Source organism: Oryzias melastigma, linkage group LG16 (assembly GCF_002922805.2).
Source record: "Oryzias melastigma strain HK-1 linkage group LG16, ASM292280v2, whole genome shotgun sequence".
Classification (NCBI taxonomy): domain Eukaryota; kingdom Metazoa; phylum Chordata; class Actinopteri; order Beloniformes; family Adrianichthyidae; genus Oryzias; species Oryzias melastigma.
In genome coordinates, this window is record NC_050527.1 from 13,499,818 (window position 1) to 13,513,771 (window position 13,954).

Here is a 13,954-nt window from a genome sequence, read left to right on the forward strand (position 1 = left end):
TAGATTGAAAAAAAATCAAATATACCAACAGCTTCTAGGAAAAGGGAGAGAAGAAAAAGGTAAGAATCAAAGAGAAGATAGCAGCAGTTGACGTGGAACCTACATGGGTGAGATCCTGCCTCTACACTCATCACCGTTTCACTGTCAGAAACGATGACATGAGAGTAGGTGTGGGGAACAGATATGGTTAGGTGTGGGACATGCTGTGGTGGCTCAGTGCTGGAGGAACGAGGAGGTTTGGGTGGAACTGGTAGATCTGCATCTTCTAGATGAAAAAAAGAGCATTAAAGCAGATGATCACACTTTTAAAATGAACATATAACATACAAGATGCTTACAAAGTTGAAAGTACAGGAGTTATTGAAACACAATTTATTTGACTATAGTTTTTTTTCTCTGTTTACGTAAAAACTATTATTTGTCTACTTAGACACTGCGTTTCAGTCAAATGTTGCTTTTGCAAATGCACGAAGTAGCACAATCGAAATAGAATTATAGCGACTCACAAACCAGGGATGGTGTACCGCAGGGCTCTATGCTCGGTCCCCTTCAGTCGATATATCCATAATCCCATGATGTAACATAAAGGGTGTAACGGTTCATTTTAACCATTTGATTCATGGCATTACTTGTGGTTGCCGATACAATTTATAGTCGATATTGGTTCATTTTTAGTGATCTGATTCATTGACCTAAAATTGATCCAGGATGTTTTTAGCCAAAAAAATTTCCGATAAATATCTGGATACTGAACAGGAAATTTCCAGATTCCTTATATTTCATGAAAGATCATCAAGTATAAATTAAATATGTGTACAAACAAGTTAACAATAATTAATTGCAAATTTGTTCAATTTTTTTTCTTAAACTTTAGCCTTGGGTGTTTTTACAATATAGTAATTCAAATGGTATTTTCCAATATCCATATAATTGATTTGTTCAATTTTGAAGCAATTTTATAGTTTTATAGTTTAATTCATTTAACAACTTGCCTCAGACAGATTGATCTGGTTGATCGATCTAGTTGACTGGATAATCCGTGATCCATACGGGTCAAGAGCCACGGTTCGGCATAGAAACCTCGCGCTTCCATAATTTAAATCAATTGTCTGTTCACATAGAATGGAATTCGCATCAAATTCATGTACATCGTCTTAGTTTTGATAAGCCTTAAAGTAACTGCTTCACGGTTATCTAAAAGTCTTTTCATCTGAAGCTCCCGCTGCATATGGGAGGAGCTTCTGTCAAAAACTTTTCTCGACTCCATAATGGAGGAGTTTAAAGATGTTTTGTTTTGATAAATAGGCCTCAATGACCAAATGTTTTGATGTTACATATATAAATAGCCTATTGTGTGTGTGAAGTACTTTATATGTTTTATTAAATATGTTTGAAAGCGTTTCCAAATATTAATTTAGCTTTTATCTTGTTTTTTTTCCTGTTTTTGTCCTTTTTACTGATCCAAAATATGATCTGAACTGTGACCCTAAAACAGCGACAAAATCCGAACCGTTACACCACAATGTAGCACTGTTAAACAATTCAATATACATGTGTGCATCTATGCTGATGATATTCAGTTATACGTTACTATCAAACCATGTGATTAAACTCAGCTAAAAAGACTCATCTATTAAAAGCAAACTGAATTCTGATGCCAAGAGGGGAAAAGATCATCCATCATTTTCTAAACCTGTTGTATCCCTGACGGGTTCATGGAGCCTTACCCAGCTATTGTTGGTTAAAGGCAGGGTACACCTTGTGTCCAAGGTTGCCAGTCTGTTGCAGGGCACACAATTGTACTTAGGGGCAATTTAGAGTCATCAATTCATCCATGAAGCATGTTTTTGGACTGTGAGAGGAAACCGGTCCCTGGAGAAAACCCATGCACGCATGGGGAGAACATGCAAACTCCAGTCAGAAACATCTTAGTTGGGACTTGAACCAGGGCCTTTTTGCCATGAGGCAAGAGTGCTATCCACTGCAGCACTGTGCTGCCCAGAAAAGCTCCCCCTGTCATAATTTTCGCTTCTTCTGTCCTGACATATATGTTTCTAAATGCACAAATTTTATTGTATCTTATCTTGTGTTTTGAGTTTCCAGAAACTAAAACTAAAACACAGAAAGTGGAACAGTTTGCTGGGAGGCTCCTTGTAAACACCAGCTAGGTTGCTTGTTTGACTTCACAACACCCTGAGATCCTTTTTGGTTTTGATTTGGTACTTTAAAAACAAAGTAAATTGACTATTAAAAATCAGTTTCTCATGCTCCTCTGAGTTTTGCTATCACTGCTTTTCTTTTTTTTCCCTTAAAACATCCCTGGTCTTCTTGTTTTTTTCCTCGTTAGCCTGTCAGCTCTGTCAAAAGCTCCAAAGCTCTGTTCTGTGTGCTTTCTTCTCAGCACTCTCCCCTTTCACATCTTTTTTTTGAGGTTCAGTGCTCTCTCATCTATGCCCCATCACACATGACAACCATCTGCTCTTATCTCACTCTGCGAGTGAGAATATTCAGACTTATAAGAAAATCAATGAGGTCAGCTAAAGTTCAAGCAGTCTTAAAAAATGTAATGCACAAGATTATGAGAGACGAAGCAGGCATAAAAAAAGGTTGAAAAAAAATAAACACATGGATGAAGTTGTGAGCAACAGATAAGTAAGAGACAAGAAGTCTTTTGTCTCAGGATGAGAACAAGTTTCACTAGTTTTGGTCCTTCAGCTGTGACACACTGCACACACACGGGCCTCCTTTCTTCCAGCAGGATTTGCACAGCACATTTGACAGTTTAAGTCTCTGCAGTTACTGCTGTTTGACAGGCTCAACGCTCTCAAGCAGACAAAGAAATCCTCCACAGAAAACTAGCGCCTGCTTATATAAGCAAAGCAGTCAACAGCCAAGATCATTTTCTTTTGCAATATTTAAGTTATCTTTGTCAAAAAGGAATGCCTCTTCTTTTAATAGCAGTAGTTTTATGCATGAGACCCTTTTAAAGTCAGGATAGGAGTCAAAATTGTGCGCTTAAGAAAAAACTTAAATGTATTTAAAGACCCACTCCAATGAAAATTGCATGTTCTTGTGGCATTTTTGCCATTATGAAGGACATATATAAAGAAATTAAAGCTTATAATTGCATTTCTGAGTATTTCCTTTTGTGAATAAGGAGCAGATGAAAAAATGTAATTGGAAAATGATCGTATTTGTGACATAGAAGCTATAATCGGAAAACCACAAGATCCCTGCTCTGCTCCATTCTGATGCATCCACTTGTAGATGGCTCTGATATTTTTGTTGCACCGGTAATGTCAGGTTGGGGTTGTGAAGGGCTGTAAACTAGTGGGACAGAATATAAACAGATGGATGATGGGAAGAGGGTGGGATTACTCCACGTCCCAACTCAGAGGCAAATTTCTAATGAACTCCCGCCACTCTGCTGAAACTATGTTATAGTCACAATTAAAAGATCATTGAAATCACTTTAAAAATACATCAAAAGATGATCAGAGTGGAACTTTAAACACTAGTTTTGATCCTTCAGCTGTGACACACTGCACACACACGGGCCTCCTTTCTTCAAACAGGAGCTGTTTTAACTAAGAATACATGTATCTTTACTTTCAGAATAGTTACTTAGTGCCTACAATCCCTGGTACTTAAAAAATGGAAAAATATGACTGAAAGATAACAAGCTAAAGATAACAAGCTAAAGCAAGGAAAAATTTATATAATGTGAAATACTGGCAGACATTATCACTGATGATCCAGTAAATCTGAAATTAAGAGAGATTTCAGCCACTTTTAGCTCTAAAACCTTAATCCAAATTATCGTTTTTATTGCTAATGTTCAGGAAAGATTTGTTTTTGGTGATTTTTAACACTTTTGTTGATTGAAAAAAAAAAAAGAAAAGTTATTTCTGTGTGTCTGTTTGGAACTGTATTTACCAACGGCGCTATGTCTGTTGTTCTCCACCTCCTCCAGTTTTAGGTTCAGCGCTGACTCGGTGTCCGACTTGGAGCCGCTGTCTGAATTCACCTCTTTGCTCGTGACAACAGATGCACTGCTAGACGATTCAGCCGTTTTGCTGCTGGAGCTTTGGGTGGTTGGATGGAGCTGCGCAGAATTGTTGGATGTGGCACTGCTGCTGCAGCGGGAACCAGTTCGGTCCAGGTCGGCGTCGGAGTCGTCAAGGCTGTGACAGAGCTCGGAGCTGGACTCCTGCATAGTCAGGCTGTCGTTGCTGCTGCTGTCGCTGCTCGGGGACGGAGAACTTGGAGTTGGCGTGGCAGCGCTCACGAATGGGGGCTCCAGTGCTTGACTGAGCGGAGCGGGTTCTACCGTTCGGAGTTCCACTGTGACATTGGATTTTGTCACATTGGTGCGGTGGACTGGGGTTGGCGCTTCAGTAGAGTGGCCATTTGAAGTTTGAGGAACAGGAGGTGGAGAGATGTCAGAATTCTGCCTGAAAATAAAAGGAGGAGGAGGAGGTGCCTTTTTTCTCTTCTGTTGGCTTTCTGAAACAAGGCCCACCTGTCAGAAAATAAAGCAAAGGGAACAAGGTCAACAGTAGAAAGTTATGTGCATGCGGTCTAACCATTAATTATTTAGCAAATTCAGTGTGCCGTGACTAAAATACAGAGTAATCAAACTGAGTGAAGTTCTGGCAGAGATGTGGGAGTCTGATCCCATTGGAGTGTTAACATTCTTTTTAAATTATCCTACAAGCAGACGTACAGTGAAAGTCTGCCAGCAATTTAGCAGAAATGGAGCAGTGGTATTGCTGTGCATTTTCCCTTTTGTGTTGCTTAAAAACTTTATTTGGTCACAAACAAATTCTGAAGCACTGGTTCGCTCTGAGCCATAATCTCTACATTTTCAAAGGGTGAAACTGAAACCTTAAATGGAAAAATTTAAATTACAAATGCCATCACACCCCCAGAAACACTTCCGTCAATGTAGGATCAAAGAAGACAGAGAAAAACACTCAAATATAAATAACACTAATGATCCAAACTAAAAATGTTAGATTTTTTGTTTTTTTATAACCTCAATGTCAGTCAGTTCACTTCTTTCTGCCAACAAAGGCAAAGATGAACAATCAATTTAACACCACCCTGGGCAGGTCTCAACCGTATAGATATCCTTATTTCGTAGAGACGCTAATAAACACTTCTCCTTTCAACTTGTCTTCACTCTGAAATGCAACAAAGAACATGCCCAGAGCTGCGCGGAGTGTTGCATCATTCAACCGGGCAAGAAGGAGATCAGGCCACCTTGCTTTTCCAGAGGCACACTGGGTTCACACATGTGAACTCGATGAACTCACGGCATGGCATTCTATGGAAATCCAAATGACCCCCCCATTGGCTGCCTTTCTTTTCATTGCTCCCCTGTTTTTTGCCTTTTTTTTCTCCCATTCCAGCATTTATACATACATGAATACAGACACACTGGTGGAAGTGGGCCAAAGTTGAAGCTGCAATGGATGACTGGCTTGCCTGTAAAGATGGATGGGTGCATGTCTGTGAAAGTGGTGTGTGTCTATACATGTAAGCATCTGAATATGTTTGTGCACGTGTTCCCCATAGAGTGGAGCATAACAGTGCAGCAAAAAAATATGCCACAAAAAATAAAATAAAAAAGGAATACATAGCCGGAATACAATGATGTATTCTCTTGAGAATCTCTATGTGACTGTAGACAAGCTCATAAATGTTGATGTGCACGTCTGATATCTAAGCCTGTGCTTTATACGATAGAGAGTTATTAGGTTGAGTTAAATGTGCATTGCTCTCTGGAGCTCTGGCTGAGAGGAAATGCAGCAGGATGAATGTTTGGGACTGTGCATGAAACTCTAAACCACATTCAAGGACAAACTCCAGTGAGCTAATAATGGGATATGAGTATGAGTGATATGCCGTGTGTTCGATAAAGGTTGCCTACAATCATGAAAACATCCCCATGTGTTCAAATAGATACCCTATTAGGATTTTTTTTGCATGATAAATGTGTCAAATGAAGTTTACACAAAACTCTAAAAGATCCCTCCCACCGCATACATCACACTATAAAGATAATACTTCCCAATTAGGATTGTGTATATACAAAATAAAGATAATTGATAGGCATCTGCTTTCTTAATTGCAAAAGAGCTTTGATTTCAGGTTAGTAGTGTCCATTAATAGCAGTTTATCTGAACACACTAATAATACATGAGAAAAACAACTCACAGGACACATTAAACCCAATAAGAGACCTAGTTGTCATTATATACTGTTGGATAAGAAATTGTTAGTGGCCAAATACAGTCAAATCTCATAATTTCTTTGTTTTGTTTTTTTTCTTGTGTGTTCAATGTTTTTGACATCTTTAAAGATACACTCCAATGAAAATTATGTTATTTTGGGTTTTCAACATGTTCTTGTAACATTTTGGGGTAAAAATGACATAATCATAATTAGAACCCCACTGGAAACGCTTTTAAAATTGATCAAAAGATGATTGGGGTGGGACTTTAACTAACTTACTGCCATCAAAACCCTGGATCTCCAGTTTACTGGTCTTTTTTTTGGGGCGTCTGGTCACATGCAAGATGGCGCCAGAAATAATCTCTAACCGGAAGCGGAAATTTAGCAACTTTAGCCGATTGCATAAGCGGAAATTTCCTCAACTTTAGGAAACCCTTTCAAAAAGGACATTTTAAAAACTTTTCAGAACTATAGGCTTTTAAGTTTTTAAATGTGAATAAACTGTAGCTGTCTAGCAGTGTGCAAGATGAGCTTCAAATGGGACATAGAACGTTAATCGTTTAATTTCTTTCAAGTCAATATTAACAAGTGTTTACATTTTTATAACTACACCTGTTAACCTCGGGAGAAAAATATGGCAAAATGCCAGTTTTCTCTGTGAATCAGCTGATCCCTGATCAGAGCCGGTGAAATACCGTTTTATCTTTTACGGCATGTCAAAAGGAAAAAAGGCAGAAAGCTTAAAACGAGGGGTTCCAGTCAAGGACTTCCGGCCAATGATTTCTGATGCAAATCATGTTTTTTTGATTCTGGCTCTGGCAACGGAGGCACTTCCAGCTATTCATTTTTAAGCGCCGTCATTTTTCTCTGTGGCCAGATTCTCTTGTTTTTTTTTGGCTTTAGACATAATATCTGTATTTTAATGAGTGAGAATAAAATGCCTCAGAATATGGAAAATGTAACTTAACTATCAATTATCTAAACCTGTTTAGTTTGAATGAGGGTCACAGGGACTGTTGAAGTCACCTGTTTTCTTTCTTTTTAAAAAAAGTAAATTTATCTTCTCTGAATGTAAATGCAGCTGTAGTTACATTACTAACAGAAAAATATTTATTAGGATGATCTGTAAAATCGGTCATATTATCCACTGAATGTTTCGAGAAGCGACAGCCCCTATGTTGTTGCACGCTGACAGGCAGAGGGCCACCCATGGAGGCTTTAGTCTCCTGGCATGACCATTCATCGGTTGTTTTGAAGGACTCTTGATGGGGGAGAGCCTCTGTATAAAAAGGGCAACTTTACACGTCTAATGTGAAACAAAACAGAGTCCAACAGTGTGACACTTTTGTGTGACACTGTAGTTAGTGTCCTTAGGCATGGCAACAGGGATGAGTGTACCGACAAGTATGTAAACCTCTGTATGGGTATGAATGTGCAGGCCAGCCAAACTGTGTCAACTCAAAGGGCATTGAGGTCATAAACACCACAACCGCAAGCTTGAAAACAGTTGAGACATGTTAGAGCTATTGTGTCAGGGTATATTAGAGATGTGTGTTTGTGCATGTATGATAAAAGAAAGTTGTAGTTGAGAAGTTTTAACAATGTCTGTGATTGAGGGGGGTAAGGGTGGAGAAGAGGATTAGGAGACACATGGCTGACCCAGTTCCTTTGTAGTACAGCTTGTCCTCCTAACCTACTGAGATGTAATGTTTACTTTGCCCCTTCCCTTCATCTACAGTTATCTTATACTCCGTGTGTTTTAAGTAAACAGTTCTAGAAACCAGCTGGCACGTGAGCAGAGTTAGAACTCAGACAATGGTGGCAATGATGCTAATAAATTAAGATAAACTGAAATGAAATTTCAGAACAAGCAATATCTTGAAAAAATGTCGTACAAATTCACACGTCTGGAGGAATATATTTCTGCTACATAACGTCCAAAAAACCACAAAGACTTAAACCATAAACAACGCGCTTCTGTGTCATTTGTTTGTCCCCTTTATGGTAGCTGATTTCATTACATAATGAGTTTGGACAGCTTCAAATGTCAACCAGATTCTGGGCTACACAGGGGGCCAGTTTCCTTAACTCCCGCCCCCAACTCTCACTTTTTTATTTTTTATTTTAGTCTATGCATTGGAGTTGACCAATGGTCTGCATCCTTTACTAAAAGAGAGATTTGAGCCTGTTTCTCATCTATCAAAACCTAGTAGGCTGAAAAGACTTGAACATTTTAATAATGTTTTGCATTTGCATAATTGTTGTTGTCTTTTGAAACACACTCATTTCTTTTTCTGGCATCAACAGAGACAGAATGTGAATAGAAAAAGATTTTTTTCTAAAGAAAGTGACTATTCGCACATAATTTTCTAAATACATGTGCCCAGTGCTGAAATTATTTCTTGGTCGCATCGACCCAGAGGAAGGGTTAGAGATAGGGTTAGTTAATATGTGCAACTAACAACAACATTTAGCCTTGGACTCATTTACATGTGGGCAATGTATGAATTTCCATCAGTTTTTGTCCTTGGTTAGATGTAAATACGTGTGAATGACATCAGCCTTCGCAAAATGTGATATGACTTCCATTGTTCCTTCCTGTGTTTCATAGGATCATCCCACTTAAACTAACGTTAAAAAAGCAAATAAAAAATGGCACTTTCATTTGTTATTTCTATCATCTTTTCCCCTACTTGATCTGAACATGAACAGGATTTTATTGGTTTACATTTGTTTAGAAATAGTACATCAAGAAGAAAAAAAAACTCTAAGCAACTATCTTTTGCTTAGCTGATAAACATTGTTGTGCAATACGTTCTTGTTGCATTTTTTCCACGGTGGAGGAAAATTAAACTTAAAACTGCATTTCAGAGTGTCTCTTTGTCTCTTTATTGGGGGTGTGAGGGGCTGTAAGCTAGCAGGGGAGCATGTAAACAGATGGATGATGGGAAGTAGGGGCAGGCTTACTCCGCATGAAAGGTTCTGCCCACAACTCAGAGACAAATTTCTAATGAACTGCTGTGCTCTGAAGAAACTATTTCCCAGAATACAATACAGTGCTTTTTTTTTTGGCTAAAAATTGGATAATCATAATTTAAAGACCACTGGGAGTGCATTGAAAATAGACCACAAGATGATTGGAGGGGGACTTAAAGCTCTTAACATAAAAGAGCAATTAGAGATCAAACTTTTTACTAAAGCTTTGATAGTATTTGAAATCAGAGCAAAATAGTAGAGGAATGCCAGAGCACACAAAGCCTCTTAATCTTATGTAATGTCAGCAGAGGTGTGAAAAAACAGTACAGTTTATCTTACTATTCTATAAATACCTCATCCATAAATGCATAAACTTAATCAATAAATCAATGCTTACCAAGTAATTTTTAAAAGTTAGGACTACTATCATTTTATTTTTCTTCAGCCCGAGAGCCACTGCGGAGGGGTAAAAGAGCCGCATGCGAACTCCTGGAGTTGACACTTATGGGGTAATGCAGCTAAAAAGTGCTTCATCTAAAGATAAGAAAAATGCATGTACATTGTTAAACAAATGTTTTACAAATATTTGTGGATTTCTAATAAATAATTCAAGTGCCTAAGAGAAAGAAAAAATGAAAATGTTAGGTCTGACAGGAACAGCACAACAACTTCAAGTTCTCTTAATAGTCACATCAACACTATTCTTAAAAAAAACCCAACTTTTTGTGGAATTTTTGCTAAATAAAAATGAGCACTTTTTAATACTTCTCTCCTTTTTCCTCTTATTTGTGTGAGTTTAATAACATTTAATGTATTTGCTTTTGAGAAGTAAATCTTTTTAGAAATCTCTTCAAAGTTCACAAACAAATCAAAACCCAGTTTTGTCAATTTTACAAACTTTGTGCATTAAAAAATAGAATGTAAAAGAAATGTGTTTGACTCTTGATGCATTTGTTTATCTGAGCCATTTATTTAAATAAAAAGTCTGAAAAAAGCCAAGGTGCAGAGTAACCACAACAAGGAGTCTAAATTCATGATGTAAAAGGATGAGGGATGTAGTGAAGAAATGCTGCATGTTGGCTTTGGCTCCAGTGGTGTTCTTGTACTGTGCTCTGGACTGATTGAGAACAAAATGTTTTCTTTCCTCAGCACAAGTTATGCAGTGCAGCCTTGCAGAAGGGGAACAAAACAGCATTTCTTTATCCTCTTTAAACCCTGTGTTATGTCACTCATGACACTAAATTTTGTTTTTTGAGTGCGTGAACACTCCTGTTTTTATGCTTTATTTTAACAAAAGTAAATCTGGGGGAAAAAGGAGTTTCAAATTACTTTGCACACAGACCAGCAGCAAACTTTTCCTTGGCTAATTGAATCAATCCGTGTGTGTGTTGGAGTCATTTACACTTAAATGCCTTTGATAACAATCTATTTTGCAGAGGGACAGACGTCCAAGAGGAACAAATCTGTTATATCAATCATCCAGCACATACCCAAGAAATGAAAATAAAAATCCATTTATTATCTAGGAAATCTGCCAGTTTTGTATTTTCATACATGAAACTTCATATTCTCAAAAAAAGTGGAAAAATAAACATCAGATGCTTTTAAAAGATTGTAGATTGTCTTTTAAAATGAAGTCCTAGAATAAAAGTCCTTAAGGTACCTAATATAAATAGGTTTTTTTGGTGTTGGGTCTAAAGATCTTATAAATTTGGCAAGTCCTGATCTGTGAAGGAGTGAAACTGTCTGTTTCAGATCATTAGCACCACCTGTATTCAATTGATCACACATGTGGCCCTAATTTGACTTGGGAAAGTAGTAAATGCTATAAGTGGCTCAACATTTGCTCAGCAACTTAGTAATTTCATTTGGGAATAACTGGCAGAAGTGACTGTAGTCAGTCTGCTTTTATTACTGGCTTTAGTCATGGGGTCTCTTATCAGGTGAGTTATCAAAAAATATAAATAATTCAATTTTTTTTTTTTATTTAGATTTTCCAATTCAAACAAAGTGACTAACAACCATGTTCTGTTCAGGTTATTGCTGTTCTGCTTGCTTACAATCAAATGGATTGAAGTAGATGGTATGTTCAACTGTAGTGTATAGTTTGTTCAAATCAGCAAAACGATGGACTAAAACTTATTTCTTGCAGGATACATTGCTGCCACAGCATTGGATCCGACAGAGGAAGAGGAGCTGTTCTCAAGCGATCAACCTGCATTCTATTCTACTTGGTCACCTGAAGGATTCCAGCAGGAGCAGCATGGGCCCTCAGTCAGATCATTTAGGAATTATAAAGTACCTCTGCATGACAGTCAAGGTACGACTGTCCAGAATCAGCATAAAAGCCACAAGGCCAAAGGTCCCCAGAACATGTGTAGAAGTGTTGTATCCAAGCAGAGCCGGCATGGCTGTCTGAAAAAGGTGCCTCCTGCTCACTTCAAAAAGCACCAGCAGAAGCCACAGCACAACCATGACCACCAGTATTACCACGTGAAAGAGCCCCAGACTCCCAAGAAGCAGCATCACCACCACCACAGCCACAAGGTAAAAGGGCCCCAGACTCCACAGAAACACCATTACCAAATTAAGATGCCAAAGTTTCCCAAGATCCAGGATTACTTCAGTCATGAGGTAAAAGTGCCCCAGACTCCACATCATTATCACCACAAACACCAAATGAAGCCCCAATATCATTACCAAGTGAAGCAACCAGAGGTCATGATGCCCCAGGCTCCCCAGAAACATCCCCATTACCAGATAAAGCTGCCAAAATATCCCCAGCAGAACCAAGCATCCCAGATTAAGGTGCCCCAGGCCCCTGTGCAGCAGCATTACCACTGGGTGGTTCCCCAGGTTCAACAGAAATATCCCCAGTACCAAATGAAGCTCCCCCAGGCTCCCCCACCGCCACAGCAGCATCACTACCAATATCATGCAGAGACACCCCAGACTCCCCCGCCGCCACAGCAGTATCGCCACCAATACCATGTGGAGACACCCCAGGCTCCCCCACCGCCACAGCAGCATCACCACCAATACCAGGTGGAGACGCCCCAGGCTCCCCCACAGCGTCCCCATTACCAAACAAAGCTGCCAGAAGATTCCCAGCACAACCAAACATTCCAGGTTAAGGTGCCCCAGGCCCCTGTGCAACAGTATTACCACTGGGTGGTGCCTCAGGTTCAACAGAAATATCCCCAGTACCAAATAAAGTTGCCCTTGGCTCCACCACTGCAGCATCGCCGCCAATACCAGGTGGAGACGCCCCAGGCTCCGCCACAGCAGCATCGCCACCAATACCAGGTGGAGACGCCCCAGGCTCCCCCACAGCGTCCCCATTACCAAACAAAGCTGCCAGAAGATTCCCAGCACAACCAAACATTCCAGGGTACAGTGCCCCAGGCCCCTGTGCAGCAGTATTACCACTGGGTAATGCCCCAGGTTCAACAGAAATATCCTCAGTACCAGGTGCAACTGCCAGAAGATCCCCAGGACAACCAAACATTCCAGGTGGAGATGCCCCAGGCTTCCCTGCAGCAGAATCGCCAACATTACCAGGTGGCAATGCTCCAGACTCCTCAGAATTATCCCCAGTATCAGGTGAAGCCACCCAGTGAGCCCCAGAAGCAGCTCCAGCCCCACCACCAAAAATACCAGGTGGAAGTTCCTCAGACTCCCCTGCAGAAGCAGCATCTCTATTACCAGGTGGTAATGCCCCAGACTCCTCAGAATTATCCCCAGAACCAAGAGAAGCTACCAGGTGATTCCCAGAAGCCTCACCAGCCCAGCTATCAGACACAAGTACCAGGTTATCCCCAGCAACAGCAGTACCAGAATCACCATCTAAAATTGCCAGAGGGTCCACAGGAGCAGCATCACTGTCACTACTACCACAACTACAAAGTGCCTGAGGATCCTAAAACGCATCCCAATTGCTTCTATTGGGTAAAGACACCTCAAAAGACCTGCAGGGATCTGGTGTCTCATGTTTACCAGAAGCAGGACCACTAGTTTCCCAGCAGCTTTGTAGCCATTACCAGAGACCCCATCTGAGAACTCTATCCAAAGGAAATTCCCAATAACTGCTGCAGGTCAGTTGGTTGCCTAGGCTGCATTTTTCTGAATTAAAAACTCAGTTTTCTACCAACATGTGCTAGAACTCTTTCTTTGTTTGGGGAAAGTACGGTTAAGCCTAAACAGCACTTTTGCTTTGACAACAAAGACTTGACAAGTTTTTATTTTTACATGGTGGTTTTGGGGTTTCTTTAAGTTGCCACTTAATGTTAACATTTATTGAGTTGGCTCGTGACCATTGACTCTGTCATAGGGAATTTGTACTTAAAATGTACTTAACCTGATGGCTTCAGGTCTGAATTGGCATAAAGCAAAAGTCAGTTAAATTCTAAAAGAAGCTAACTAGAAAATCTGCATTACATGTGGTGATGCTAGTGTAAATGCTTTTTGCTGAAAGTAGTCACTGAAGGGATTTGCAGAAAATGCAAAAGCTGTTTGCAAAATGACTGGAAATTTTGCAGGAAAAGGTGAGGTGACCTAAATTTCTGAGAATTGTAGTAAAATTTCTTAAATCTATTTTGCAAAACAATTTGTTTAAATGAGCTAAACTCCAAATTGGCCAAAAAAGCTAGAACATTGCTTAAATACTAGTGAAACAATATGGCCAAAAAACTCTTCAGTACACTAAATGGTCAAACATTAGCATGCTGCTAAATTATCA

The 13,954-nt window shown here is 39.6% G+C and overlaps 2 protein-coding genes across 12 annotated transcripts in view; one reads left to right on the top strand and one right to left on the bottom strand.

Annotated features, from left to right (window-relative positions):
- The window catches only part of cobl (cordon-bleu WH2 repeat protein), a 57,895-nt gene that overhangs the window by 12,919 nt on the left and 31,022 nt on the right, over positions 1–13,954 (bottom strand). For 4 of the 5 annotated variants that reach the window (XM_024267169.2, XM_024267168.2, XM_024267165.2 and 1 more), the window contains 2 exons: positions 3,937–4,522; positions 104–265 (listed from right to left, as the gene is read on the bottom strand). In XM_024267169.2, coding sequence (XP_024122937.1) covers positions 104–265; positions 3,937–4,522 — 748 coding nt within the window. The remainder of the gene's footprint in view (positions 1–103; positions 266–3,936; positions 4,523–13,954) is intronic. The other variant, XM_024267170.2, reaches the window with a different exon arrangement.
- LOC112143307 (extensin-3) lies at positions 11,006–13,368 on the top strand. Of its 7 annotated transcripts, XM_036215734.1 has the most exons (5): positions 11,006–11,159; positions 11,253–11,299; positions 11,369–12,114; positions 12,223–12,283; positions 12,491–13,368. In XM_036215734.1, exons 1-5 carry the CDS (start codon positions 11,143–11,145, stop codon positions 13,228–13,230), a joined length of 1,611 nt encoding a protein of 536 aa, XP_036071627.1. In that variant the 5' UTR covers positions 11,006–11,142; the 3' UTR covers positions 13,231–13,368. The 7 variants fall into 7 exon arrangements, with proteins under 7 accessions (XP_036071627.1, XP_036071623.1, XP_036071625.1 ...); XM_036215730.1 differs by having other exon boundaries at positions 11,369–12,489; positions 12,538–13,368; XM_036215732.1 differs by having other exon boundaries at positions 11,369–12,345; positions 12,538–13,368.